The 26,434-nt window shown below is 49.8% G+C and overlaps 11 protein-coding genes across 11 annotated transcripts; 5 read left to right on the top strand and 6 right to left on the bottom strand.

The window, feature by feature from the left end:
* Nucleotides 1-56: 56 nt before the first annotated feature.
* FSUBG_4303 (GET1) lies at nucleotides 57-797 on the top strand (the record flags this gene model as incomplete). Its single annotated transcript, XM_036682278.1, has 3 exons — nucleotides 57-143; nucleotides 197-383; nucleotides 448-797. 3 exons carry the CDS (start codon nucleotides 57-59, stop codon nucleotides 795-797), a joined length of 624 nt encoding a protein of 207 aa, XP_036540123.1.
* A 701-nt stretch (nucleotides 798-1,498) lies between these two features.
* Nucleotides 1,499-2,669, top strand: FSUBG_4302 (chorismate synthase; the record flags this gene model as incomplete). Its single annotated transcript, XM_036682277.1, has 2 exons — nucleotides 1,499-1,518; nucleotides 1,616-2,669. 2 exons carry the CDS (start codon nucleotides 1,499-1,501, stop codon nucleotides 2,667-2,669), a joined length of 1,074 nt encoding a protein of 357 aa, XP_036540122.1.
* Nucleotides 2,670-2,896: 227 nt separating this feature from the next.
* FSUBG_4301 (RUD3-suppressor of uso1-1 transport defect) lies at nucleotides 2,897-4,828 on the bottom strand (the record flags this gene model as incomplete). The annotated part of the gene is made up of 4 exons (XM_036682276.1): nucleotides 2,897-3,293; nucleotides 3,346-4,469; nucleotides 4,542-4,690; nucleotides 4,783-4,828. 4 exons carry the CDS (start codon nucleotides 4,826-4,828, stop codon nucleotides 2,897-2,899), a joined length of 1,716 nt encoding a protein of 571 aa, XP_036540121.1.
* Nucleotides 4,829-6,264: 1,436 nt separating this feature from the next.
* FSUBG_4300 (RNA binding protein) lies at nucleotides 6,265-7,479 on the bottom strand (the record flags this gene model as incomplete). The annotated part of the gene is made up of 3 exons (XM_036682275.1): nucleotides 6,265-7,286; nucleotides 7,345-7,404; nucleotides 7,452-7,479. 3 exons carry the CDS (start codon nucleotides 7,477-7,479, stop codon nucleotides 6,265-6,267), a joined length of 1,110 nt encoding a protein of 369 aa, XP_036540120.1.
* A 467-nt stretch (nucleotides 7,480-7,946) lies between these two features.
* FSUBG_4299 (Survival motor neuron 1) lies at nucleotides 7,947-8,610 on the top strand (the record flags this gene model as incomplete). Its single annotated transcript, XM_036682272.1, has 5 exons — nucleotides 7,947-8,039; nucleotides 8,087-8,145; nucleotides 8,198-8,291; nucleotides 8,367-8,454; nucleotides 8,513-8,610. The coding sequence occupies 5 exons, from the start codon at nucleotides 7,947-7,949 to the stop codon at nucleotides 8,608-8,610; spliced, it is 432 nt and encodes a 143-aa protein (XP_036540119.1).
* A 1,488-nt stretch (nucleotides 8,611-10,098) lies between these two features.
* On the top strand, nucleotides 10,099-11,174 carry FSUBG_4298 (serine-threonine rich protein; the record flags this gene model as incomplete). Its single annotated transcript, XM_036682271.1, has 3 exons — nucleotides 10,099-10,687; nucleotides 10,737-11,087; nucleotides 11,140-11,174. 3 exons carry the CDS (start codon nucleotides 10,099-10,101, stop codon nucleotides 11,172-11,174), a joined length of 975 nt encoding a protein of 324 aa, XP_036540118.1.
* A 494-nt stretch (nucleotides 11,175-11,668) lies between these two features.
* On the bottom strand, nucleotides 11,669-13,330 carry FSUBG_4297 (DNA-dependent ATPase MGS1; the record flags this gene model as incomplete). The annotated part of the gene is made up of 1 exon (XM_036682270.1): nucleotides 11,669-13,330. One exon carries the CDS (start codon nucleotides 13,328-13,330, stop codon nucleotides 11,669-11,671), a length of 1,662 nt encoding a protein of 553 aa, XP_036540117.1.
* Nucleotides 13,331-13,911: 581 nt separating this feature from the next.
* FSUBG_4296 (mRNA cleavage factor complex component Pcf11) lies at nucleotides 13,912-15,847 on the bottom strand (the record flags this gene model as incomplete). Its single annotated transcript, XM_036682269.1, has 3 exons — nucleotides 13,912-14,271; nucleotides 14,324-15,610; nucleotides 15,686-15,847. 3 exons carry the CDS (start codon nucleotides 15,845-15,847, stop codon nucleotides 13,912-13,914), a joined length of 1,809 nt encoding a protein of 602 aa, XP_036540116.1.
* Nucleotides 15,848-16,915: 1,068 nt separating this feature from the next.
* On the bottom strand, nucleotides 16,916-17,767 carry FSUBG_4295 (uncharacterized protein; the record flags this gene model as incomplete). The annotated part of the gene is made up of 1 exon (XM_036682268.1): nucleotides 16,916-17,767. The coding sequence occupies one exon, from the start codon at nucleotides 17,765-17,767 to the stop codon at nucleotides 16,916-16,918; it is 852 nt and encodes a 283-aa protein (XP_036540115.1).
* A 2,190-nt stretch (nucleotides 17,768-19,957) lies between these two features.
* Nucleotides 19,958-22,440, bottom strand: FSUBG_4294 (DNA repair endonuclease rad2; the record flags this gene model as incomplete). The annotated part of the gene is made up of 3 exons (XM_036682267.1): nucleotides 19,958-22,191; nucleotides 22,241-22,377; nucleotides 22,427-22,440. 3 exons carry the CDS (start codon nucleotides 22,438-22,440, stop codon nucleotides 19,958-19,960), a joined length of 2,385 nt encoding a protein of 794 aa, XP_036540114.1.
* Nucleotides 22,441-22,729: 289 nt separating this feature from the next.
* On the top strand, nucleotides 22,730-26,330 carry FSUBG_4293 (actin-related RO7; the record flags this gene model as incomplete). Its single annotated transcript, XM_036682266.1, has 3 exons — nucleotides 22,730-23,142; nucleotides 23,192-24,448; nucleotides 24,902-26,330. The coding sequence occupies 3 exons, from the start codon at nucleotides 22,730-22,732 to the stop codon at nucleotides 26,328-26,330; spliced, it is 3,099 nt and encodes a 1,032-aa protein (XP_036540113.1).
* Nucleotides 26,331-26,434: the final 104 nt, after the last annotated feature.

Below are 26,434 nucleotides of genomic sequence, written 5' to 3'. Positions count from 1 at the left end.
AGTGTACACGTTTGAGGCCTGCTACTTGTTGCTTCTGATACACTTCGACCTCTAAGATGGCCTCCCTTATGCTCAGCATCTTCGTTGTCGAAGTTGTCGTCAACCTCGTCAATACCATTGGAGCCGCCGCAATCAACAACTTGGTATGCTACTCAGCCCAGACCGTGTCCTCTAGCTCAGATACTGACTAAGAAAGCTCTGGACAATAATCAACTTCCTCCCCGTATCGACAGCAAAGGCTGCAGGCGAGCAACGCAAGCTCCAGGCCGATTACCTCAAGGTCCGACGAGATCTGAACTCCACGAGTAGCCAGGATGAATTTGCCAAGTGGGCAAAGCTTCGCCGCCAGCACGACAAGCTCCTCGAACAGCTAGAGAAGACCAGTACGTCACATTCGGCCTAGAGATTGGGGGGAATCAGGAGAGAGCTGACAAATGACCACTGCAGAGAAAACCAACGAGGCAGCACGATCCAACTTTGACAAGATCCTTACCGTTCTCCGAGTCGTCGTTACACGCGCGCCGCAATACTTCCTGCCTTTCTGGTACGCCACCGAGCCCATGTTCTGGCTTCCTTACGGCTGGTTCCCTTACTGGGCGGAATGGATCCTATCCTTCCCTCGCGCTCCCATCGGAAGCGTGAGCATCGCTTCGTGGCAGTTGGCATGCACAGGAGTTATCGCGCTTTTCAGCGACTTGATCGTGGGTATCGCTGGTCTGCTCCTCAACGCGAAGCAGGCCGAGGAAGCACCCGTCCCAGCCCAGAAGGTCGCCGCGGAGGAGAAGAAGAAGTCATAAGCAAATGGCTATGATATATGGCTAGTCGCGCACATAGTAAAAATATGCATATTTACAAGCAAAGCTTGACTACGATTGGAGATGTATCTCTTAGATAAATTTGACGCAAAGTTCCTCATTGCCGAAGCTGAGACTTTGTAACACGACAGAGAATAACCCTTGGCAGGGTATTTGGGGCTTGATCTAGGCAACATATTGACTCTAGCGACCACAGAGAGATCGCCAAAGCTTCGAAAGTGCCAATGGTAACATAATGATACACGGATGCACGGGGGGAAGCGGGAGGCAGTGAATAACGGCGCAAGAGCCATATTATTGCGCTACTGAGCTATAGTGAGTATTGCGAGGGGTGTGATTGTGAACAAAAATGCGAAGAAGAGGAGTTGTTTGTGGTGAATGATTGAGGTGAAGAAAGAAAGAAATTTGTTAGAGAGAAGAAAAATCCGAGGTTTTACGTTGAAAAGAGAGGTCGGCCCCACCAAAAGTTTAAGCCCCCACATTGGCCGACACCTCAGACGCTGTCCCTCAGGCCTACGAGCAGTACTCTCAGGCTTGGCGCCACCTTTGCCTTATTGAAGCCGTTCCTGAACTGACGTCGTTTAACTATCAGCCTTGTCTCAAGCCTGCAACAAAACGTGTTCAACTTCAACACCTCAGAACCAACAAAGGACCACGACTATTTGCGTTTGATATTCGCCATAATGGCGATCTCGTGGGAATCGTAAGTATATCTTCCAGTATTCAACTTGTCCTTGTGACTTTATTCTTCTTGATAGCCACTTACACATCGTGGACAAACAACAACTAACCTCGACCAGTATCCGGTCCCTCCTTATCTTCTTTGGCCCTATACTATTACCAAAGGCCATATCATACTATCGATCGGTCAAGGCCTCTTCGCAAGCACGACATGCACCTATAGTTGCCGTACCGCCCAAAGTCCGCGTTGCGCTCGCCCTCCTGGCCTTCTTAGTCATTAGCTACATCCTCAAGACATTACCGCCGTTCGCACCCGAGAACCTGTTCCTTGCGACCCAAAGTCGTCTCCAGATCCCGGTCGATGTTCTATTCAACCGTGTTGCTGTTGGAAGACCCGATAATGTTCTCACGAAGCAAGACGAAGCGCTGAGGGGCAGATTTGTCAACCTCGAGAGCCGACTGCTATACTTGCAATTTGGTCCTGAAGTACTCGCGAACTGCCCGTTCTGCACTTCAGAAGAGCCAAAGACATTCTTCTATTATGCCCTCCCGCAACTCCTGTGGCCTCATATCGCAAACCTGTTCGCCGTCGCTTTCGTTACAAGTCCAACATTCACAGGGCGAGCTGGTTCCCAGTGGCGACCAAAGGCTACAATGGCTGCCATGACCATTGCCGCTCTCGATATTTACTTTGTCAACTCTTACAACTACCAAGCCAATGCACGTGCTCTGCGTCTATCGGAAGTCGACTTCTTTTACTGGACTGCTCGAGTCGCACGCCTTGTGACCCTCGCAGCTTTCGACGCAGCTCTAGGCTGGCTTCTATATCTGTCTGCTACGAACCGCGCCTTCGTCGAGCCTCCATCTCCCGTGGAGCGCATCGAGGCAACCTCACGTGCTCTTCTTATCATGAAGAGCAAGCTTAGTGCTCTCGGCATTGTCAAGAACACTGCGCTGCGCGATGAGGATCTTCGATCACGAAGCCATGCCTACTGGAGTCACGAAGTGCGTCTTATGGGCGAGGTCATGGAGGAAAGGGAGGTTGTGGAGGGAGTCAACGATGCATTGACTAATCGCATTGACGTGGCGACTATAACGAGGGACGCTGAAGGATATGCACAGAATGTATTGCACTCCTTGCGTGGAGAAACGGCAGAAGACGATAGTATCTAATCCGCCCTCCTGCGTATTATCCCAACCCTTCTTTATAAAGACCTATTCTTACATAGAGGTCGATGACCGTTAAAATTTGGCTTGAATAACCATGGAAACCATATCTCATCCTTTCTCTTGTAACAATCGAGCGTTATGGCTCTCCCTGCTGTCCCTGAAACATGCACCGCGTCCACTCCATACATGCATTTGGTGTAATTTCCACACCGTAATTTCAAAATTCAGCATTAACTCTTAGAATCCGGCCTTGTCGACTCTGGCCTCACTGGTCCCGTAGCAGCACTGCTAGTGCTACCCTTCCTACTTGGTGTTTCCAGAGCACCCTCCTGTGCGCTGCGCTCTAAGAAGTTTGCCCATAGCTCAGACAAAGACTCTTTGTCTTTGGCAGATGTTGACTCGTTGAAGAGATCGGTGTTGAGAGATGGTGAGCTTGGTGTACGTGTAAATGGTGACATGGGTAGGCGGAGAGAATTAGATGACGTGCCTGGGCGAGCGAGACCAGCCTGCTCTCGCTGCTCGTCGGTCCAGTTGAGATAGCCAGCCATGACTTGAAGGACCTGGAAACGCTTGGCGTCACCGCGGTCAAGTGTGAGGAAGTGCAGGAGATGGTTTGTGACGATTTGTCTAGTCATGGTTAGCATAAAGCTTCATATGAGTTGTCATATATCAGGCGTACCTGTCAACATTGTCTTCCGGCTTTGTCTTCTTGAGGTACCGCAGTGCCTTCGTCAAGTGGTCGTTCAACACAATCGCCTCATGCCTCAACTTTCCAATGAGAAGGTTCTTCTCCTTGACCTCCTTCTCATAAGGCGCTGTTCGCTCAAGCTCTTGTGAGAGTGTTTGCTTGGCTTCTTCAGCTTCCTTTGCACGGGCGTCGGCTTCTTGTACCTGTTTCTTGAGAGCCTGAACTTGCGCCTCGGTAGTCTCGACCATGTCGCGAAGCTCCTTCTTGCGAGCATCTTGGATTTCGCGGAGGGCGTTCTGTAGGTTTTCGATAAGAGTCATTTGGCTCTCTCGCTCTGAGGTGGCGCTCTCATAGTTTTGTCGTAGGACAGTAACTTGTTCCTCTAATTCCGAGACCTTATCAACCAGGCTCTCTTTGATGGATCGCTCTTCCATGGCGATAACTTCCCATTCGCCCATGGCGTTTGCGGTAGTCTCCATCTCCTCCTTAAGATGTTGGACATGTCGGACCAGTTCTTCCTTCTCCTTGCTCCAGTTTTGTGCTGATAGGTTGTTGCGACTTCGAAGAGTGTTGAGCTCCCTCGTCGCGTCTTGTAGCTCCTCTTTTAGCTTGGCGACATCGTCTCCAGACGATACAGCGTTGTTTTTTAGTTCCTCATTCTCTGCCTCGAGCTCTTCTATACGCTCTTTGCTTTCTTCGAGCTCTGCCTTGTCGCGCTTGAACCGGTCGCTCAGCGTCTGTTTGATCTTCTCAACTCGCCCAAGAAGGGTCTGGTATTCCTCCTCTGCATTCTCCTTGGCGGCATTGCTCTCCTCTAGATCGCTCTTGAGCTGTGTGACCTCATTGCTGTGTGTCTCCTGGATGTTCTCGAGCTGCTTCCGTAGCTGTTCGACCTCGGCCCGCAAGGCCTCTCGTTCCTGGCTCATGGCCTCTAGCTTGGCGGAGGTATCTGAATCGTCGGGCTTTTCCTTTTCGCCATCAACCGGAGGGGATGTGAGCCCGTTGCTCTGAGCCTTGGGCTCTACGGCATGCCCGTTACTGTAGACAGGGGGAGCTTCTTCGTTTACGACTTGGTCTGCATTGACTGCGTCTGCATCTGCGTTGACTGGAGTTTCCTGTGGAGTTGATACATGTCAGCGCGCGCGCGCAATTGTATGATATGGGAGGTGAGCATCATAACTACGTACGGGCTGAGTGGGTGTCTCGGGCTCGTCTTCGAGGGTCTCTTTATCTGAACCCTGCTGAGGGTCTGAACTACCACTAACAGGTTGCTCAGCAGCCTTGTTCTTGTTGGCGTTCTTCTTCTTCTTGTTGTTCTTCTTTTTTGACGACGACCCTGCACGAGTAGGAAGCGAGGCCCCATGGGTTAGGACACGTTCTCGAATCTCCATTTCCACGTCAATTGGCAGGGGTAGGGATTGCACGCACCTGAATTCGTCGCCTGGGTCGGGTTCGCTGCGACGGTAGAAGACATGGTGAGTTTTTTAGTCTGGATAGAGCATCCAGACCCAGATCTAGAGGTTCAATGAATGCCGTGCAGATAATCCTAGCGCCTGTGGGTGGATTATAGGTTGCTTTAAGAAGAGCAAACGGGAATTGGATGTTTGGTACGTGTCAGTAATTACTGACCCTCCCTCGTGTAAGGGTAGGTAGATGGTCAAATCGCATGTCAGCAGCCACCAGCTGACGTACCTTACCTGGTGGAATTTAGTGGACTTGGCCTGGAAGTGCCCTGGAGTTAGTTAGTTCCGAGACGTTTCAACGGCTGATCTTCCGGCGAGGTCGGCTCCGAATTGTCGGCCGGCTACTACTGTAGCATTATATCAGTTGCATGAGTATATGATTATGATCATAAAATGATTCTCTCATTGATTTTCAAAAACCAATGGCCGACTGTGTAATATATATTGCAGCTGCTGTTCACGTACCTTGCAGGATCTAGACTCGAGAATGGCCTCCAATCACTGACTGAGGATGGTTCACTACTGATATCCGTATAATGGAACGGCAACTCATAGCTCAGCTCTCTGATTCGGTGCATGGATCCCTTTCAAACACTGTCAATCCTGTGCTACAGTTATGAGGACAAAATGTTCTTTTCTGTTTCTGTCATAGTGAAACATCTTCCTTTGCACTGACTCACTTATCACCAGCTTCAGCCAGTACTAGGTGCCATAATGAATGACCCCTGCGATGTGTTTGATAAAGAAATAGAGCGTTTTGATACTCTGTGAGTTGAATATGGCCCATCAGTGACCTTCAATTAGTTGGTTACTCAGTAAGTGCCTACTAAGGTAGGTACTGATACAGCGTTCCGTGTAAGAGACGCAAACCTCAGCATTGGTGAATTGAACTCAAGGTCCATACAATCTATTCTCGTCGATGAGGGCTAAAACTAACCGAGATGAGAATTCAAAGCTGATTCACATATTCTTGCAGCAATTCATGTCAATTAACTCTGAGTAGGTACCCAAAAGCTGGACAAGATGCTCTGGTTGAATGGCCAGGTGAAATCGAGCTTAGTCATACTCGAGTGGATCCTCACGATGCTATTTTCTCATCTGTCTCGCGCGTTGAATCTCGTTTTTTCTTCTTTACATATTTTTACCCTTCGCAATCACATTTTTGAAAAAGACCATTGTTCTCCGTGGCTTTTTCGCGATTGAGCGCGAAGTAGACTATGACCGCCTTTCATAATCCCATGTCTTGCTCTTTTATTTCCTATGAGTGCTATGGGTTCGCTTATGTGCGTACATATACTGTCATTGAAAGTCTTTTTTGTAGAAAAGGAATAAGAAGCGCGTGACTGATGATCCAACTTGCATTCGTTTCATTATACATGGATCTTTTTGAAACTATGTCTATGCCGCTTTAAAACTCCGAACCCAATTGAATTTAACAATTCCGTACTCAAGCCTTTGCCTTTCGGCCCTTGCCAGCTCTTGTTGCCTTGCCCTTTGCGGCCTTGGCCTTGGCCTTGGGAGCTGGCTTCTCCTCGGTAACAACCTCAGTCTTCTCCTCGACAACTGTCTCGACAACCTCAGCGGGCTCCTCAACCTTGGGCTCCTCCTCCTTCTCAGCAGGCGCATCCTCAATGGCCTTGGTCTCGCTCTCTCCGTTCTCAATAGCAGCGGGGGCTGGCACGTCCTTGATCTCGGGGGCATCGAACTCGTAACCAAGCTCCTTAAGCTTGGCAGCCTTCTTTGCGCGCTTGGAGTTCTCCTTTGTAACCTTGTTCGCCCATGCAGACTCGGTCAAAGGCTTCTCAAGCTTGTGACCAGCCATCTTGTTCCAGGGAACCTTCTTGAATCGTCGGTTGGCACCCTTAAACAAATCATCGCGAACCTGCTCCTTGGGGATCATTCGGCACTTGAGGATGTGGCCGAACAGAAGGTAGTTGTCCATGGTCTTGCATACGATCTCGGCGGTGGAGGCCTCCTCGAACTTAACGAAAGCGTAGTGCTTGCTGGCACCGGTCTTCTTGTTTCGGGAAAGTCGTAGCGCAACGATGGGACCAAACTGCTCAAAGTACTGTCTCATCTCATGCTCGTAGAAACCGTGGGGAATGCGGCCGATGTAGATAACTCCGGTTTCCTCGTCAGAAGCCTTGGCGGCCTTCTGAACATCCTTGGAGACCTTGGGAATCTTGCCGACATCCTGTCCCTGCTTGAAGCTAGAGTCGCCCTCGGTGATATCCTCGTCGTCAGAGTCCAGCTCCTTCACGATCGCCTGAACTTCCTTGCCCTCCTCAGCCTCAGAATCGGAAGACTCATCGGGGATATCGAGTGTGGTGGTTTCCTCCTCGACGACCTTGACTTCCTCTGGCTTGCTCTTGGACTTTTGCGCCGGCTTGGTAGGGGCCTTTTTTGTGACAACAGTCTTCTTGACAGACTTTTGCTTCTTCAGCGACACAGGCGATGCATCCTCGGGGGCTGTAAAAGCAGTGTTAGCGACACAAGAAAAGCTACTCCGTGGGCATCACGTCTCTACCTTTTCGCTTGGGCTGGGCAGCTTTGGCAGCGCCGTTAGGCTTCTTGATGTCCGAAACGGCTAAAAAGCGTCAGCGCATGAAGATTCATGACTCCCGAATAACTTACACTTTCTCTTTCTCAATTCTGGGGCCATTGCGTCTGATTTGGTTGTCTTGTTGCTAGATGCTCAAAAGCTAGACTGCCGCAGAAAAAGATGCGTGGGCCATTGAAAAAATTGGGATTCTGCCATGTCTGCTCTGGGCGGTCAAGAATCGCGTGCACTATCAGTTTATCGTAGTGGGGGTTGGGTTCTTTCAGCGGCTTGGTCCACTAAAAAGTGTCTGTAGCTTCTGAAGCTTACAACCCAAGCAGCACTGTGACATACATAATAAGACTAATCGACATCAACCATCGCTGGACAACTCAATTATATTCGGGACAGAATATTATCGACTCATATTCGACACTTATGCTTCTTGTGAGCTTCGAATCAGGCAGACAACAACTCTTCGGCCTCAGCCATCTGAAACCGAGGCTTCTCAAACACAACCTAATAGTTTAATACCTACCTTACGTATTCAGAACTCTCCATCTTCGCAGTTCGACATTTGATTGCACAATATGTCAAAAAAGCAAGAGAAACTGACACAAGAGGAGATATGGGATGACTCTGCCCTGATTGACTCTTGGAACGAAGCCTTACAAGAGTACAAGGTAAGTAAGTTCTCTATCGTAGACGGTTACTGACAGACATTCTGCAGAAATATCACAGCATTCACGCTAAGGGCGGAAGTGTACGGGAGTTAGAGCCTCAGAATCGGTAAGTCGAACCTTGAAGAGGTGAGATTCACTCGGCTAACTCGTGAGCAAAGGGCCGAGGCGGAGGCTGAATCTGGATCCGAGCAACCCCAAGTTACAGAAACAGAAGAGATTGAGTTGGAATCGGGGGCAGCAGAACAAAACAAGGTGGGCTTGGCTATGTTGATCTGTGCCATGAGAATCTTGGCTTCATATGCTCAGACAACTAACATGGCAGCTTAGGAGATCCCATCGTCGCGCAATGAGTCCAAGGAGCCAATCGCGTCACAAGGGACTCCCTCATTTCCTATACAAACCGTCCTAGGTTCCGGTAAGTCGAGATCCTGGAATGGTATTTCCTGTCATATAGGACTAATCAAAACACACAGTCCAAGACGAAAGCCTCAAGAAACTCCTTATGTCATGGTACTATGCTGGGTACTACACAGGGTTGTATGAAGGGCAACAGCAAGCTCAGCAGAAGTAGTAGAATGGTTCGTAAGCGAAGAAACAATTTTACATCCTTGAAACACGGAAGAGCGGTAGTCATCCCCAATTTTGTCAGAGAAAGTCGTGGCATGCGCATGGGTTCCTCGGTCAGGCTGTTGCCGTTGATGCTACGATGCAAGATCGGCCGCCGATTCACGTGGAAATGTTCATGGATGGAAGAGAACGGATGGATTCAAGAGAGGTTCGTGGTGTTTCCGTCGAAACGAGAGGCCTCAAGACGCCAAGGCCAGAATTTAGAGACTTGCTGTAAGTTCATATCACGTCAAGATATAGCGACCGCAATTTGTGACCCAAGAGACTATACCAGCGCTAAGTACGGTGCAGGCAGGTCTCTTCCTCTGTGGATACAATACAATACTGCACAGAGTAACTATGGTTATCAGTTAAGCATCCATAGCAACGCCAATGATACACGCAAAGTGATTAAGGTAGGTCACATATTAGGTCTCAGGCCCTGCAAGGAGATAAACTTTTTGTCGTCCGAATTTTTGTGCCTGGAAGGGTCTCTGGCGGATGAGACTATAGCTATGTCGATGAAACCTCACCGTTGACGATCAATGGTGAAACGGCGTCGGTGCCGCTCAAACGGCGAGTATAAGCGTATGTATTTAATAGCTTGGCCCTTCTTGGCTTCAGTGGGCATCGGGTCGACGATATCATACTGTAATTGTGGTATAATAGGACCTGCAGGTGGCTGGGCCTTGGACTCTGAGCACTCACGGAGGAGCCAAGTCCCGTTCTTGGCTTTGTCTGACCTGTCTCTTTGACGTCTCACCACTAAGAAAAGCAGCCCCTGTCAACGTTGGTTGATACGACCCTATATAGACTTAATTAAGCACTTTTAGGCCTATACCGGCCGCTACGTAAGAAACCACCCCAATCGTTATGTGTCGCATATTATTCGCTTGGCACTAGGAACAGCGCAAAAGGGTAAAACTCCAAAACACCAAACGTGATCCGAGACGGACCTGTCACAGAGACCACCCCCGCATCAACAAGCGTTTCACTGGGAGACGAGACCCTCTAACTATGAGTTAGTGAGTCTGCATACTCTATAGTTGATGATCGGATCTAGACAGACCGAAGCGAGCAAAGCTAAGATTCGGCTTCTTCAGCGGCCGTGTTTCGAAAATGTGTTTGAGGGCTTGTCTTTTCCAGGGGGTTACAGGCGTTAAACAGTTTCGCTCGTGAGAAGCATGGCAAGGTATAATAAGGGCACAGTAGGACCACGATTGTCAACAAACATCCCATCCCATCCCCATATCTCCATCTCTTTTCCTGTGCTTCATTCTTTTTGCACTTGAGAATTCCTTTCTTTGAAGGCAGGCCCTCTTCATATATTACTACTACTTACTTAGTCTCTTAATCGCTAGATCGATCTCATCTCATCTCGACTCGACTCGACTCGAACATCTCGCAATCTTTTTTCCTTTTCTTACTCTAATACCCTCAAGTTTCAAACATCATGAAGGCTTCAACTAGTCTGGCCGTGGCCGCCGCCTTTGCGCCCTTGACCATGGCGCGTTTCCTCGACTTTGCTCAGCCTGAACGACGGGATCACCCTATGCCTGCCGAAGCTGTACCTGCTGAAGCCATGCCTGCTGGACAAGCTCTCCCTATAGAGCTTCTCAGTGGACATAACAAGATCGTTACGGGAGGTCACAAGATCTCAAAGACCGAGATCATCATCATCTGGGCGAACCCTGGAGCTGGCGCCGAGACAACCACCATCAACGAAAAGGTCACTGTTACTGAGACCGTCACCAAGGGAGGCGAGGTCGTTGCTACTCCTGCAGCTCCTCAACAGCACACCGTCACCGTTGGTGGCCCAGGAGGTCTCGTCTATCAGCCCGAGGAGCTTGACAATATCCCCATCGGCGACACTGTTGTCTTCGAGTTCCTGTCGCAGAACCACACCGTCTCTCAGTCTGGTTTCGACAAGCCTTGTGCTCTTCTCGAGGGTGGCATGGACTCTGGCTTCATGCCCAACCCTAACAACACCGTTTCTCCTCCTCCCCAGGTCGCTATGCAAGTCATGGTTGACACTCCTCTCTGTATGTTACAAGCCTAACCGTCTCCTGGTTCTTATACTGACCTTCCTAGGGTTCTACTGCAAGCAAGCCGGCCACTGTGGGAAGGGCATGGTCTTTTCCATCAACCCTACGGCTGAGAAGACTCAGGCCAAGTTCAAGGAGATGGCCATCCAACAGAATGGTGATGGCAAGGCTACTCCCATCACAGGTGGCGATGCTGCCCCTGCCCCTCCTGCGCCTCCTGCTGAGTCCAAGCCTGCTGAGGCTGCACCGCCTGCTCCCGCGGCTCCTGAAGCCACAGGAGTTGTTCCAGGAAAGGGTACCATCGGTGGCGATGGCAGCTGTGTATGCATGGTCTCCTGCTCAGCTGGAGGTTTCCCAGCTCAGGCCCAAGGCATTAACTCATTTGGCGGCATGGGTGGTAAGTCATTTTTAGCTCTTCAGTCAAATGCCAAATACTAACGGTCCCTTAGGTTCCATGCCTTACAAGTTGGATAGCGTGGTTTAAGTTGAGCAATGACATGAGATTCTTGGAGGTGTTGATACCACGGACGATTTGAGTTTGAATATGTTATTACTTGAATGTACCATTTATGGGTTTTAGACGACTGGGATTATGTTTGGGTACCTGGCCTAGATGGCTGATAAAGTCTTCACGGGTTTGAAGATCGGTTTAGGTAGTTTAATGGGACAAAGCTTTATGGGAGAAATCATGATACCTTGTGACATACACTGAAGTTGCTATGCCTGTCACTCACTGAGTAGTTATACCGTGAATACGTGTCTTTTATGTATCACAAGAGCACAGATATGTCAACAAGAATCACATCACAGAGATAATGATAGTCTCTGTCTCCAAGTCCATGATACAACCTTTATAGTACAGTATTACAAACCCCTGGGGGTAACCAACCTTATCCGTACTCCTGAGGCAATGCAAACCCACGCTTTTTATCCTTTTCCCTTATGCCATCCAATCTATTCCAGATTCCATCCATATAATTAAGTTCCGCCCATCTCAAGATCTGGATCAACCTCTGTTCCTAGATCCCGTTCCTCAACAAACCGACGTCCAACAAGTTCGTCGGGTAGATATGTCTGCTTCACCTGCCCATCACGGTAGTTGGGCGGATACTTGTACTCAGCGCCATATCCCATGTCACGCATGAGTCTTGTAGGAGCATTTCGCAAGTGTAGAGGTACAGGAAGACCGGCCACACCCGGTTCGCGTAGGGCTGCGTAGGCATTGTTGAGAGCACGGTAGGCCTTGGTGCTCTTGGGCGCATTACATAGCGCAACAGTGCAGTGCGCCAGAGGTATCCTAGCTTCTGGCATGCCAATTTGTTGTGTGGCTGTGTATGTTGCCGTAGCAAGTGGTAGGAGGGTGTTATCCGCCAGACCAACATCTTCAGAGGCAATGACAACCATGCGGCGGGCAATGAATAAGGGGTCCTCGCCGGATTGGAGCATGCGCGCAAGGTAGTAGAGTGCCGCATCTGCATCGTTTCCACGGACTGACTTGTGGAAAGCAGAAATAGTGTCATAATGTTGGTCGCCTGCACGATCGTAGACAAGAGTCTTAGTAAGGGCGGCCTTGATGTCTTCTTGTGTGATACCTTCGCGGGTTGTGAGCGAAAGGGCGAGCTCGAGGAGGTTCAAGGCAGTACGAGCATCACCATCCGCAAATCGTGCCAAGTAGGTCACCATAGCTTCGTCCAATAATGGAGTTTGCGGATAAACTGATTCTTCCTCCTTGATTGCCCGCTGTAGAATGCGCACCACATCCTCTGTTGTAAGAGACTGCAACGTAAAGGTACGGCATCGGGAGAGCAGAGCATTTGCCACCTTGAAAGAAGGGTTCTCTGTAGTTGCGCCGATGAGCGTCACAGTGCCAGCCTCAACAGGCTTAAGGAACACGTCTTGCTGGGCCTTGTTGAAGCGATGAATCTCGTCACAAAAGATTATGGTCTTGCGACCAGTGAGGGCAAGATCGTTCATCGCCTCTTGGAAGTATTTCTTGCACTCGCTGACCCCTGTGCTTGTCGCATTGAGTTCGATGAACCGACTACCGACCATACGAGCGATACATCGTGCTATTGTTGTCTTTCCTGTGCCCGAAGCACCCCATAGGATCATCGAGGGTACTTGGTTCGACTCGATAAGAGAGCGCAACACACCGTTTGGCCCAACTAGATCTTGTCCGCATACTTCGTCGAGGTTTCGTGGTCGCATCCGTTCGGCCAAGGGCGCAGCTCGTTGTGTCTTTGTCTTCTTCACCACTCTTCCATCCTGCTCCGTGTTCGGAGACCAAGTGCTCGTTCCGTTGGCATTCTCGCCGTTTTTCGTCTCTTCTGCATCCTTGGAAACTGCTACTCCATGACCTGGGCCCTCTTCGAAAGTCCTCTTCTTCCCTGCTATAGGCTGTAATGCTCCGTTCACAGGAGTCGCTATTCGATTCTCAGACGCAGCTTGTCGTTTTGGCGCAGGCGTAGAGAAGAAGTTGGAAGCGTTTCGTTTTTGAGAATTACTCTGTGGCGTCTGTGATTGCGGCGGTGTCGGGTCCTTCTCTTTGTCTATGATGAAGCTCTCGCATCCTGAGTCGATGTGGCTGTTGATCTCGGAGGATTTGACAGGCTTGTTGCAGATGGGGCAGTCGACCGCCATGGTCGCTGTAGTCGTGCCGATCACCGAATCACAGAGTGCGAGCTTGGCTTGGTTTGTTATGCAACTTGGTAGTGGACGGTAAGTCGTGGTGAGCCGGCATCGGTTGGTTGGTAGATTAGGGTCAGGTCATGTATGGAATGGAATGAAGCTTGGAAGTTGGAGGTGAAAGCTAGGACTCGACCAAGCGAACAAAATAGAGTGGACGGTACCTGAACTAACTAAAACGCGTGCAACAAGTCCGTGTTCAAAATCGTGGGGACCAATCCCCGAACAACGGGCCGCTCTCGGATCCATATAATCGGTATTTGTTAGTCTGTACTACCGCCTACCACTGACAGTTCTACGACATATCACTATCTACGCATTATGAACAGTTTAGAATCAAAAGATGACATTGGCTGATCTTGGCTATGGCGGTAACCATGTCAATAGCCCGGTTGACTAAATTGCTAAAAACCCTCAACATAACTCCTTGATAATGCTTCAACGACCACCAATCCCTTTCATGCTCGTTCCATAACGCCTGTGCCGCCAAGCCGATATATATTTCCATCTCGATGTTGTACCAATGCTCGATTTCTTTAAGCTGATGTCTTGAGTGACCGCACTTTAGGTGATGCTATGCTTGTTTCGGCCTTGCGTTTGCCTAGTACTGGTGTGTTTTCACGGTCTCGTGTTGCTTCTGCATGACATGATGCGTGGTATGCTCGGTCGCCAACTAAAACTGTGTCTAGCCACACCCATTCTTGTGCCGTGTCAAGCCATTTGTTCTCAAACTTATCCTGGCAGATTGGACAAACAGTGTTGATACGGCGAGACGCATCGGGAACAAGAATGTACTTTGGCTTAGCAGCCTCAGATGCCTTTGAAGCCTGAGCGGCAACATCCTCAGTCGTGGGGAGGTGGTCGACGTCGACGGCTTCTCTTGAATTGAGCCAGTCCTGTACTGTTTTTAGAAATTTTGCCTTGTGAGGAGGTAGTGTTGTGACTTACGCGTTGATCAACGTACCAACTCCGGTGCATACCTCGCTTCTCGGCTTCGTTGGTTCGCTGGTGGACACGGAAATGCCAGTCCATATGAGCAATCTTCTGCTTCTTTCCAGCTGGATCGTCTCGAAACCGCCTACCGCACTGGGTGCATGGTTGGCCCAGGTCATGATGTAGTGCCCTGATCAAAGAAGACTGACAGGGCTTTTTGAGAGCGGCCACATTGATACCCCCCTGTACTGGAATTGGCGTTGGTGTTGCTGAAGGACCAGGAGGGAGTAAGCCTGACTTTCGTAGTTGATCAAGAAGACTCCAAGGGGCTGCATTTGCTGCCGGCGCTGGTGCTGATGTCTGGGACATCGTAGGCATTGGAGTCATCCCAGGTATCGTAGGTATCGACATTGCGGGCATAGGGGCCATGGCCGGCATTGCAGACATGTTTGGCATAGGTGGCTTTGGCGGTTCAGGACGAACCTGAGGAGGCTGAGGAGTCGGTGTTGAGCTCGAAGGTGTAGCCGACTTCCTTGCCATCAAGGCGGCCAAGGCTCCTGGGCCAAAGAGCGCATCAAGCGTCACACCTTCTTGCGCCGGAGCCGGAGCTGCAGACGGAGGAAGGGCTACGGACACTGGAGGCATAGGGCGTGCTTGAACGGGCACAGGAGGAGTAGGTGCAGGCCTTTGAGTCAGAGGCGCCATCATGTTTACGGCAGCAAGTTCAGTTACTCGTCTCTTAATGAGGTCAAGCTGATCCGGAGGCAAGCTAGTGCTGTTCACAACGCCCTGCAGCTCATGAAGTGCTCTTAATCTAGTCTGAACATCAACATTTTGGGGATTGCGCAAGGCTTCCGCCTGCGTGGCAACAATTAGATTCCGAATGTCATTGCTCAATGACTGTCCCCCATTTGAAGTGTATTGCTGGGTTGGATGGCCTGGAGGGTATCTCGTCCCAGGCGGTGTCGGAGTATCACGGTGAGGCGCGGCAGATCGCGGTCGCCCAGGCATCATTCCCGCTTGGGGCATGCTTACGGCGCGTGCCTTCAAGAGTGCATTCTCAATAGGACGCACCAACTCGTGCGAAAAGACGGGCCTGCTGTCCATTGACCCAGGAACAGGCTCCTTCCATGTTCTAAGCATCTCCTCCATTTTTCGACGAACTGGTTGATCGACTACTGCATAAGATTCCATAAAGGTCTTGAACAGATTGCGGCCAAAGTAGAGAGTGTATGGTGTGCCGACATTTTTCACGATCGAGTCGAGTACATACAGAGCTGGAAGTTTCTTGTTCGGTGGCGCCTACGCGGAAATTAGCATTGGATCTGATTGAACTGTTCGTGTGTATTCATATTGCACATCAAGAATCTCACTTACCTTGAGGATGTGTTGTTGCAAAACTTCGGCGATAGCTAGGGCATGTTCAGTATTCTCACGAGCAATGACTGTCAGGTTGCTAATCTCGAAGCGCATGTTAGAGGACAGGTCCTCCAGGGCCATGCGGTAATCCTCCGCCACCTCAGCAGAGTCTCCAGACATGATGGCGGTGATGGAGACGAGCGCAACTGGTCGTGTGAGGTAAAGCGATGGTGATGGTGATGATTGGGCTAGGCACAGGTCAAGCTTAGTAGCGATAGGCTACAGAACCCGTTGGCGTCGGGTCTGGAACAACAATTGCGGATGCCTGAGGCTCCACTCAACAATATGTAGATCAGGGCTGGGGTAAGCAGGTAAGGTAGTCGCGATTCAAATGCAAGAAAAAGCAACAAAGAGGCTGGTTACTCCTGAATAGAAAAGGCCAAGGAGAGAAGCCAGGTTATAAAACAGTTCCCCTGAATGCACAGCTACTCTCTGATCTATTTTTGTACCAAAAGTCTTTATTGCTGCGCAAGAATCGTGAGTTCTTTGTATTGACTACTGATAAATAGGATGCATCTGAAATAAGAAAAGGAAAGGAAAACGAACAGCATGCAATGGATGTCAGGTCGCCTTTAAATTTACGGTTTTCTGGCTTTACTCCTCAGGCATTCGTTTGTTCCTTATCGGCTGACAAATAAAGCCGGGCAATAGAGGTTATCGTGTAAGTCCCAAGGGCTCTGAACTTTACCTTGTAATAAAACCTCCAAATTCGTGAACTTAAACTAGTGGAAATTCCTCAAAGGTCTCCTGAAACTTCGATTCTCTACAGTACTCTATCGTCACTTTAGTATAAGGCCTGTTCATATATTGAGATACAGTTGGCTAAGAAGAAACAAGTCTCTGCATCAGTACATGAGCCTTATAAATATTAATTTCAGAAACACAATTGAGTTTGAATATGATTTGTTGAACTGGTTATAAAGAAAGTTTGACAAGATGGTATCCCTGCTGGCAAACAAATAACGAAAGCCATAAATCCAGAACGTGGTATCGCTGACTCCTAATGCCTTAACGCCCTTCGACCTTTTTTCCTTCACGCACGCAACCTTTGCAGTTACAACTTTCTGAGTTGCGCTGCACATGCCCATTGTTCTTCACAGTCTCGTTGACCGTCTTCGCGGTTTGTGCCGATTGCTTCTTGTCCTCCGCTACTTTCCGCGCCTTCTCCTATTTGCGCGCTGACTCTTCCTAGAATCGAGACATGTGCGCCTCCGAGTACATGCTCGGGCTATGCGGGCGAATATTCATCGGGTGCAGGGCTGTATCTGGGCGACGAACTTCGGGGACGATGGGGCTACGACGGTCTTCGCCAGAGTCGTGTGACTGCCGGCTGAGGAAAGAGGGCTCTTGGTGCTCGTAGTGAGGGGGAGGAGGGGCATTGCGCTCAAGGTCACGCTCACGAGTGATAGGCTGACTTATGGTAGGTCGTCGGGGGATGGACTCGTTCTTCCTGTCCCAAAAGAATCTTTTGAAAGTATTCTTAGGTCGATCTTCATTAGTGAATGATGCGCTGTAATTAGACTGGGGTTTGCCGAACGATTCATCGTCCGCGAGGGATCCATTGGACCGAATTTTGCGAGCATTGACGTTAACACCTCGGAAGGCGAAAGTGCAGATGAGGTTCGAAACGCCGAAGACGGAGGTCAAGATGCCAGCGGACACGATAAGTCGCCAGAAGGGAAGACCCAACTCATCAGGACTATAGTCTGACGAGTTGAGCTTGCCGAGGAGGTTCGTCCCAATCAGTATCAGACCGATTCCAAGCCAAAAGAGGCCGTGTTCATCAGAGAACACCGGCCAATGATTGGCGAAATACGCTCTGCAGAAGGGCAACTCGGAAATGACGAGGAATATGGTGGCTGAACTCATCATCGCAAGAGAGAGAGCCTCGAAAAAGAACCAGCCTTGGGAGGTGTCGATCTTTATGATGAGAATCCAACAGGAGGCAGCGGCGGTCAGGAGGCTGATGATCGTGAAAACACGTAAGATCTGGAGCACGATCATGCCTGGGCCCCAGGCTCGCTGACTAAATCCGAGCATGGCGGGTGATGTCGTATTTGGTAGGTAAAAATGAATGAAATGTTGTTGAGTTACGACTGAAGGTCGAGAAAATACGGAGATGAAGTTTTGATAAGGAAGGAAGAAGGCTAGGGGAAGTGGTTAGACGAGGATTTTCTTGTTACAGGTACCTAAGGTAAGGTAGGCAGCTCAAGGACTTACTTTAAAGTGGCAAAGTGTGATATTTGAGTTGTGTAGACACTTTCGAATCAAAGATATAGTCACAACAGTGAAGTGAAGTTTGTTGGGTGTAAGTGAAAGTTATCAGTGAGTTGGTTTATAAGTGAGTCGAAGCTTGCACAAATGAGAAAGTGTATGTGATATTGGAACCAGTCCGAACAGTCAATAGGTGAACAAGAGTACGTCAAAAGAATAGAAGGTTTAATGATAGGAAAATAGGTCAATGAAGGTGATTGAACACCATTGTTGGGCTTTGAATGAACGAAGAACAATAGGAAAATGGGGAGGGGTTTGCCACCTGAACAGCTGGCACAGGCAGACTTTAAGAGCGACTGCATATGCACACATCAGTCACACTCTTTGTTGGAAACGATGCAGCATGCAGAACAAGCTTTTGGTTGGCCCCTGCATTCAGTTTCTCGTCATGGCATGGATGTGAAGCTGGAGAGCCAACCAAAAGGGAGGCGACTCACGATTCGATCGTTTCCCGCATCGAATCGCGTCAACGATTTACTCTGATGCTGGGCTCCACTCGGGCAGTCAATAGCGTCAGAAATGCAGAGAACCATCAGCGCTGCCGTGTCATGGCCGCCGTGCCTGGCCGCGAGCTGCTGCTATTCAGACTCAGTTTCAGCGGTTCCTTGCTCTGTGTGGAGGGCCCCGATGGGGAGCAACAGGTCGCAGCGACTCAGACCAGTCGACCCAGGTCAGCGCCTAAGTCTGGTGCTCGTGCGATTTCATCCGCAAGCGCTGTCGTCTTGAACGTTGGGCGCCATCGCTGGATGGTTTGTTATATTTGAATCTCAAGACCGGGGTTGATATGAAGCACGATTGGCTGTGCTGTGTCGAAACGTTGTTTCAGGCCTTGCACTACGAGCCGGGGCTCTATGGCCAAGAAAATGGTCTCCACTGAAATACCAGTACATGAGACCAGAGGCTTGAGACTTCATGATGGTGGAATAAAAGAGACCTGGAGTCACCAAATGTGCACGAGAATTAATTCATTAAATTTCCCAGATAAACATAAACAGCACTGTTAATGTGAGGTGGGATCATTGCTGTTAAAGGAATACGCTGGTTCGTGTATCCTAGGTAGGTATATAGCAGAAGCTCAAGCAAACAGCCTATGAGGGAGGTCAGCTTTCGGATAAATATTGAAACTAACTCCAGCTCGCGGCTCACATTGGAAAAGTTTCTCTCATCTTTCAGCTCACTCAAGCAAGCCCCCAAAAAACAAGCCGGATCTCGTTTTCGTATGCCAGGGTCGCTTATTACTAGGCCAAAGACCCAGCCAGGCGCTTGTGCTCTGTTAACAGACAGAACCTTAGCCGCGATGCTATTTTTGACCAACCAGGTGTAAGCGCCGGAGTTAGAAATAGCATCTCGTAGGGCTGTTAGTGTCTCCATTCATAATTCTAATGAACGACTGTTATAAACGAGTTGAGGTTATCTCTGAAGCTCTAGTTTACTTTAATTTTAGATTATTTGGTCACTCCTTGTCGTAACGTCAGATCATTCAGACGTAGATTCGCCCCTCAATACGGATAGAAACAGGTGCGGGCCACAATGAACTTTCTGCATCGATGTCTAGGCCCAACTTACAAGCTCAGCCTTTCAGTTACCCTGTATTTACTGCCAGGTCCCACAAACGAGATGAGGAAATGCCAAATAAAGCCAGTTTTGTAAATGGAAGTATATGCAAATCAAATTTTATCTGCAATTGTCTAATGTATAAATAGCTATGAGTAAGTTCCATACCAGAAGGTTGCAGGAAATGTAAACAAACAGCCTCTCAGATTGTGCCCTGGAGTCACTCTGCATGCATCATGAGTAACTTGGCCCTGGAGCCTGCAAATTGTGTGATGAGTATATTAATGTCGATTCTTCGTAACGATGCCAGAAGTGATGGATCGTGAATATGTTATCCGCTATGTAACGCCTGAAATCGAACCTGAAAACGCCGTACCCATGCTGTTCCGTGTATATATGCCCTTAATCATCCTGTGTCAGGTCTATAAATCCAACATCGCTCGTCCGAAAAATCTTAGCCTTCACTCCTCTGCGCTCTAGAGCTGCTGTCTCCCTAGCCATCAGCTCGTCGCGCTCTTCGGCGTCAACCTCCACCTCTTCGTAGAAACCCTTGGCGTTGGCCTTTGGGATGAGTAACTTCTTCTTCCGCGCAGGAGCAGGGCCTGGGGTTGCGTTTCGATCTGCTGGTAAGGATGATTGTTGCCGCTTGTTAGGGGATGCAGAGGACCGCGAGATGAGGGAGGAGAGGGGAGCGAGGTCGGTTGACGAGTCACTATCAAAGTCATCATCGAAGCTCGTTTGAGATCTTGGCTGGTGCTGTTTGGAAGCTAGGAGTGAATTTTTTGAAACAGAAGTCTGTGAGGAACTCGTGTTCTTGAACTTGTTCGTGAACATGTCCATGGACATCTGTTTCATCTTGGGAGGTTGAGATGACTGAGAAGAAGTCGGTGATTTTGCACGTCTCGCGTTCAACGCCAAGTCTTTCAGCCTTTGCGGAGAACCACTTGACGTAGGAATCGCACACATCGGGTCAGGTAAGTTGCGAGAGGCAGGCACACGAGTCCTCGGCCGTGGTGAAGGCGAAGGGGGAGGCGAGTCTGCTGCACAGGGCGGGCTAGATGTGATGATAATCGCTTGCTGTTCATTTGCAGGCTTTCGTGTCCTAGGAGTCACCTGTGAGCTGGCAAGTGTCCAGGGGGTTGTTGTCTGCCTGACGGTGCTACCCGAGGTCGACGCGGATTGCTTACTTGGCTCCAGAGGTGACGGAATTCGCAAGCGGCGAGATGTCGTCGGTCGGCTCGGCGAGGTGATTATTTCAGTCTCTTTAGACAACGCCTTGGAAGTCACTGTAGAGGCAGTATGAGGTTTGCTTGCTCGCACAAACTTGTTAAGCGCGCCAGCCGGCATCCCCGTCTTCGGACCAGGCTTAGACCTTGTTACCTTGGTTTTGGGTTCCTTTGCTTGCTGTTTCTTCTTCTCTGCAGCCTTTTGCACCACTTGAGCGTCTGCAAACACCTCTGGTATCCTCGACTTCGCCAATATTTCCAATGCCCAAACACCTTGCCTTCCTGAAGGGTTAAAAGGGGCCGGCTGTCGTTTCGCCGTGGATTCCTCAATGTTCTCCGCATCGTCGATCTCGTCATCGCTGTTCAGTGCCAGTCCACCTCGAGCTTGCACAATCTTTTCATCTTCCTCTTTGGACAAATCTATGGGCACAATTTCGCTCGGAATGTGCTGTATGCGAACTTGTGACACCAAGTCATTCTTGAGATCGGACCTAAATCCTGCGATACCTTTGACATAGTCTGCGTTGTCCTGTCCTTCTAGAGCCTGCAACTTCTGGACAAGCACTGCATGGGAAAGCACCTTGATGAACTTGAGAGCGCCAACTCGGTAATCCCAGCCAAAGACCTCTCTCGTAAACTCTCTTAGGTCTTCGAACTGGATCTCTCTTTTCAGATGCACCTTCTCTCGAATCTCGTCTATGCTTTCCCTGGGAGACACAACAGGATGTGTATAGTAACGTAGAACCTTGAAGTCTGGGAAGGTTTCCGGTATCGCCAAAGCCTTGTTCTTCCTCTTGAAATGACCACTCTCATTGGTGCGAAGCTCATGTATCAAAGAACTCCTCCAGGCCGCTGTTGCTTCTTTGTCCACTGCCTTCAACCGGCAGAGATCTCTGCCAAAGCCAGCTTTGGCAGCCTCAACAGCCACTTTGATTCCACAGCCGGGGAGCCCGTTAGGATCGTAGTCGCCGCCGCTCATCAAAGCAACAAGAACCATGCCTTCGCGATCCAGGCCATGTTGATCAAGTTTCATTTTCTCCGTATCGAACAGAGAGACGTGCGTCGGTGTTGTGTCGCGTTTTGATGCCGGTGACCACTGACGCAACATTTTGGTACATCCAAACATCAGAGCGTCAACATCTTCTGTTAGAACCATGTCTACAATGCCATGCTTCTGCAGCAGAGCGCACTCCGCCTCAGCTTCTCCTGGCGCATCGTGGGTGTTGCAGCCGAATAGTCGAATTAGCCGTTTCGCTTGTGCATTGGCAAAGGAGTCGCCTCGACCGGATTTCTTGTTTCGCTTGACCGCAGGCTTGTATGGGCCATCGAATACAAAGATAGGCTCAACTGGACAAGCCAGTAAACGAACGAGTCGGTAGAATAAAGTTCGAATTTCTGGATTCGTGCCGCCTGACCGTTGTTAGAGAAGCGCTTCAGTACCTCAGTGGCTGTGATATACCTTGCGCCGCCTGATTTTGAAATTGCCAAATCGCAATATCAACCGCAATTCGTAATGGCCGTCCCTGGTTCTCTAGTGACTCGGCGGCGAGTTTCAGTAAGGCCACTCGTTCGCCTTCGCCCACCTCCTGGTAGATCCTGAAGATATTAGCCTGGCTTTTTGCAATATATAACACCCGATTCTTACCCTTTGATACCCATTTGAACATCAGAAAGACCTCGAAGCAATCCGCTCCAAACTCTCCTGATTCGATAGTCGATGATGTAGGTTGGAATTCACGTTGCCCCACATCGCTGCGGTTACCAGAGACCACTGTTTTCTTGGCCGGTGGAGGCGGCAGATCGGCGCTAGAAACGCCGACTTCAAATAACCATTCAACCAACCAGCGTTAAGTTAAGTTACATTGCTACGCCCTGACCAGGGCATCTCATCGCCAACATCGAACAAAGGGAAGAAGCAGGAAACACAGAAGAATTTATCTCACTCGCGATGGCCTCTGGCGCTGGATCTACGCTTGCTCATAGAAGCGTGGCTAGTATCCGTGGAGGTCCTCCTCAGGGGCCAAGTCCATCGACTCCACATACCCCGAATCGCTCGTCTGTTGTTTCATCCTACGGCTCACCATCGACTATCCGTGCTGATGACGAGTTCATCGTTGTTGAGCTAGGCTCACGCTATATCAGAGTGGGATTTGCGGGCGACACATCTCCAAGAGTGGTTCTTCAATGCAGCCCCGAAGATCAAAGGCGGGCTGGAGACTTCAGAGGATGGCAGCAGCCGAAACGGTCACCTGGCTTACAATGGTCAAAGGAACATGAGTTTTGGCGATATGATCTAAGAGATATAGAGCTTGGCCTATATCAGGATAAGCTGGAGCGTGTATTACATGGTGCTTTCTCAAAGTTTGTCCTTCTTCAATCTCTCAAGGGATAGTTGCTTACATGCATACAGATACTTGCTCATCGATTCCAGACCACGAAGACTTGGGCTGGTCTTGGACCCTGGAGTACCTCTACCACTATTGACAGCCACCTTGGATACACTGTTTAGCAGGTTTCAGTCACCAACTATCTCTCTCATGTCAACACCCTCTATGTCGGCCATCTCAGCAGGTGTCAGATCCGCCTTGGTGATAGATATGGGCTGGGCAGAAACTGTCATCACCAGTGTCTATGAATACCGAGAAGTCAAGACAACACGTACAGTCCGAGGTGGGAGAGCACTTTTAGACACGCTTTACAAAACCATCGAGTCATTAATACCAGGAGAACATGATGTCACCAAACAAAGAGCGCTAGGGTTTCAGGAATGCGAAGACATCATGTGTCGTTTGATGTGGTGCAAGCCATCAGAATTTCGATCATCTCAGCGGCAGTCTACTCAGCTGGAAACAGTTGATGAACAAGAAGAGATCGAGGCCGAGTCGGCGCAAACTGGCGTTCCAACAGGAGTCGCCCAAATACCCATCAACACAAGTCGTCGTCCATTGACAGTGGAGCTTCCCTTCGAGAAACTCGCAGAGGTCTGCGACGATACCTTCTTCGACCCGTCAGCAGACCGAGCGACTTTTGACGACGATGAATTACCGCTGCACCTGCTATTGTATAGACATCTTTTACAACTACCACTGGATGTACGAGCAGTCTGCATGTCACGAATAATGGTCACAGGAGGATGTTCCAATATCTTGGGCATCAAACAACGAATTATCGACGATCTCACAGCTATCGTCAACAAGAGGGGATGGGAGCCAGTGTTCGGAAAGGTTGTGGACAAGCATCGCAATAGTGCTAGGATCCATCAGCAGTCCAGCACCACTTCTCCTACAGAAGGCTCGCCATCCTCGTCACCAGGTGAAGACGGACAACGTAAATCTCCCAAGAACGCTGCCGACTCGAAGCCAGAGCACGACCCGATAGAAGCCAAGGTTGTACGACAGCGGGCCACGGTTCCACAATTCAAGGGCCAGATCCGAGTGATCCATACTCTTGGTCCGTGGATTGGAGGTAGCCTACTCTGTCAATTGAAAATTCCTGCCATGGCGATTGTTGATCGCGAGTCGTGGCTCCTACAAGGCGCCAATGGAGCTTCTCGGCCTACTGAAGTAGACTTCAAGGCACAACACAGACAGAGCGTGCAAGCAGGAGGATATGCTCGGGGAGGCGGAGGACACCACGGAAACTGGACTCTCGGTGTATGGGGTTACCTGTAGGAGGTTCAACGTTGGGAGATAGATATCATGACATGAAACGAGGAATATGCTGGTGGTGTGGATCGAGAACTAGATGAGGATGGCTAAGGTAGTAAGTAGGCAAACAAATACCCGATTTACGATGAGATCAACAATATTGGCCCAATTGCAAGGTGTCTCTATTTGCCAAGACTGAATGATTGAATGAATACTTGAAAGTTGATGTCCCATTCCGTGATGGTCCGTAGGTAGTCTATTCGCTCGGGTAATTGCATTAAGCAAGCTCTCCACTGTTAAGCTTCGGCAGCCGACGTCAAGCTCCAAACTGGCTGATCAGGCAGTCTAGCTTAGTACCTCAGTCATGCTTCATATGAGCTGCTCACCAATTCAACATCCACCATGAACAGGACATTATCGCGCATACGGTGTCGCGCTTTACATCCGAGGCTCAATCCACTATTGGCTCGTAGTTTCGCAGATGCGAAGCGGCCTCCTTCAGCGCCAAAACCCATCGTCGATATCAAGCACATCAGACAACACGCAGAACTTTATCAGCAGACTTGCGTGGAGCGCAACTATCGCAATCAGGCGCAAAACCCAGCTAAAATCTTAGAACTTCATGCAAGATGGCAGGATCTTCAGCGACAGGGCCGCGCTTTGCGGGAGAGGTCGAATTTGTTGAGGAGACAGCTTGCGAACCCAGCGACGAGCAGCGATGATGAGGATCTCAAGGAAGTGCGCCAATTGACCCGTGAGCAGATCCAGGAGGAGGCGCGACAGCTCAAACAGGATCTTTCGGCCATTGAAAAGGGAGAATCGCAGGCTGTTACGCAAATGGAGGAGTTGGCGCTCGAGTTACCCAATCTCACTCATCCCGATACTCCAAAGGGAAGCGATTTTGAGGTCATGAGCTATATCAACGACCCACCCACTTTTAAGGAATCACCTGAGGATAAAATCTGGCGATCTCATGTTCACATCGGTTCCGAGCTTGGTATCTTTGACTTTGCTGGCGCTGCTACTGCTTCCGGTTGGGGTTGGTATTATCTTCTTGGTGAGGCTGCTCAACTGGAGCAAGCCCTGGTTCAATATGCCCTCGCTGTTGCAACCCGTCATGGCTGGACACAAGTGTCACCCCCCAGCATGGTCTACAGCCACATTGGAGCTGCCTGTGGATTTCAGCCTCGCGACCTGAACGGCGAACAACAAGTCTACACTATCGCCCAGTCAGCCGAAGATGCTGAGCGGGGTGTTCCCGAGATGTGCCTCACTGGAACATCTGAGATCGCCCTTGCCGGGATGAAGGCCAACACTACCCTTGATTCCGAAGACCTACCTCTCAAGCGAGTTGCCGTCTCTCGCTGCTATCGCGCCGAAGCTGGAGCCCGTGGTGCCGACACCAAGGGCCTATATCGAGTGCACGAGTTCACCAAGGTGGAAATGTTCGCATGGACAGCACCGGATGAGGATATCGCCCAGGAACTCTTTGACGAGATGCTCGACTTACAGACCGAGATTTTGTCTTCGCTTGGACTTTACTGCCGTATTCTCTCTATGCCTTCCCACGATCTCGGCGCATCAGCCACCCGCAAGGTCGACATGGAGGCTTTCTTCCCCAGCCGTCGCGACAATTGGGGTGAAGTCACATCAGCAAGCATGTGCACCGACTACCAAACCCGCCGCCTAGGCACACGAGCACGCATTGATGGCAAGCTCGCCTTCCCCTGGACTTCTAATGGTACTGCCCTGGCTGTTCCCCGTGTGATAGCAGCTATTCTGGAGAATGGGTGGGATGAAGAAGCCAAGACTGTCACAATTCCCGAGTGCTTGCGGCCATGGATGGATGGCAAAGAAAAGATTGGTCTTGGGGGACGTCGTTCGAGCGTGGATCGCGTGTAAGTTTGAAATGAGCGATGAAGCATGGCTATGACTGCGTGCGTGTACGAATGGAGAATATGACGGAGGCATAATTGCTCTGAAACCTTGATATCTTATTTAATATG

This window comes from Fusarium subglutinans (assembly GCF_013396075.1).
Source record: "Fusarium subglutinans strain NRRL 66333 chromosome Unknown NRRL66333_c0000039, whole genome shotgun sequence".
In the NCBI taxonomy this organism is placed as follows: domain Eukaryota; kingdom Fungi; phylum Ascomycota; class Sordariomycetes; order Hypocreales; family Nectriaceae; genus Fusarium; species Fusarium subglutinans.
Note: the sequence above shows the minus strand (reverse complement) of the source record. Positions and strands in the feature narration are given on the sequence as shown.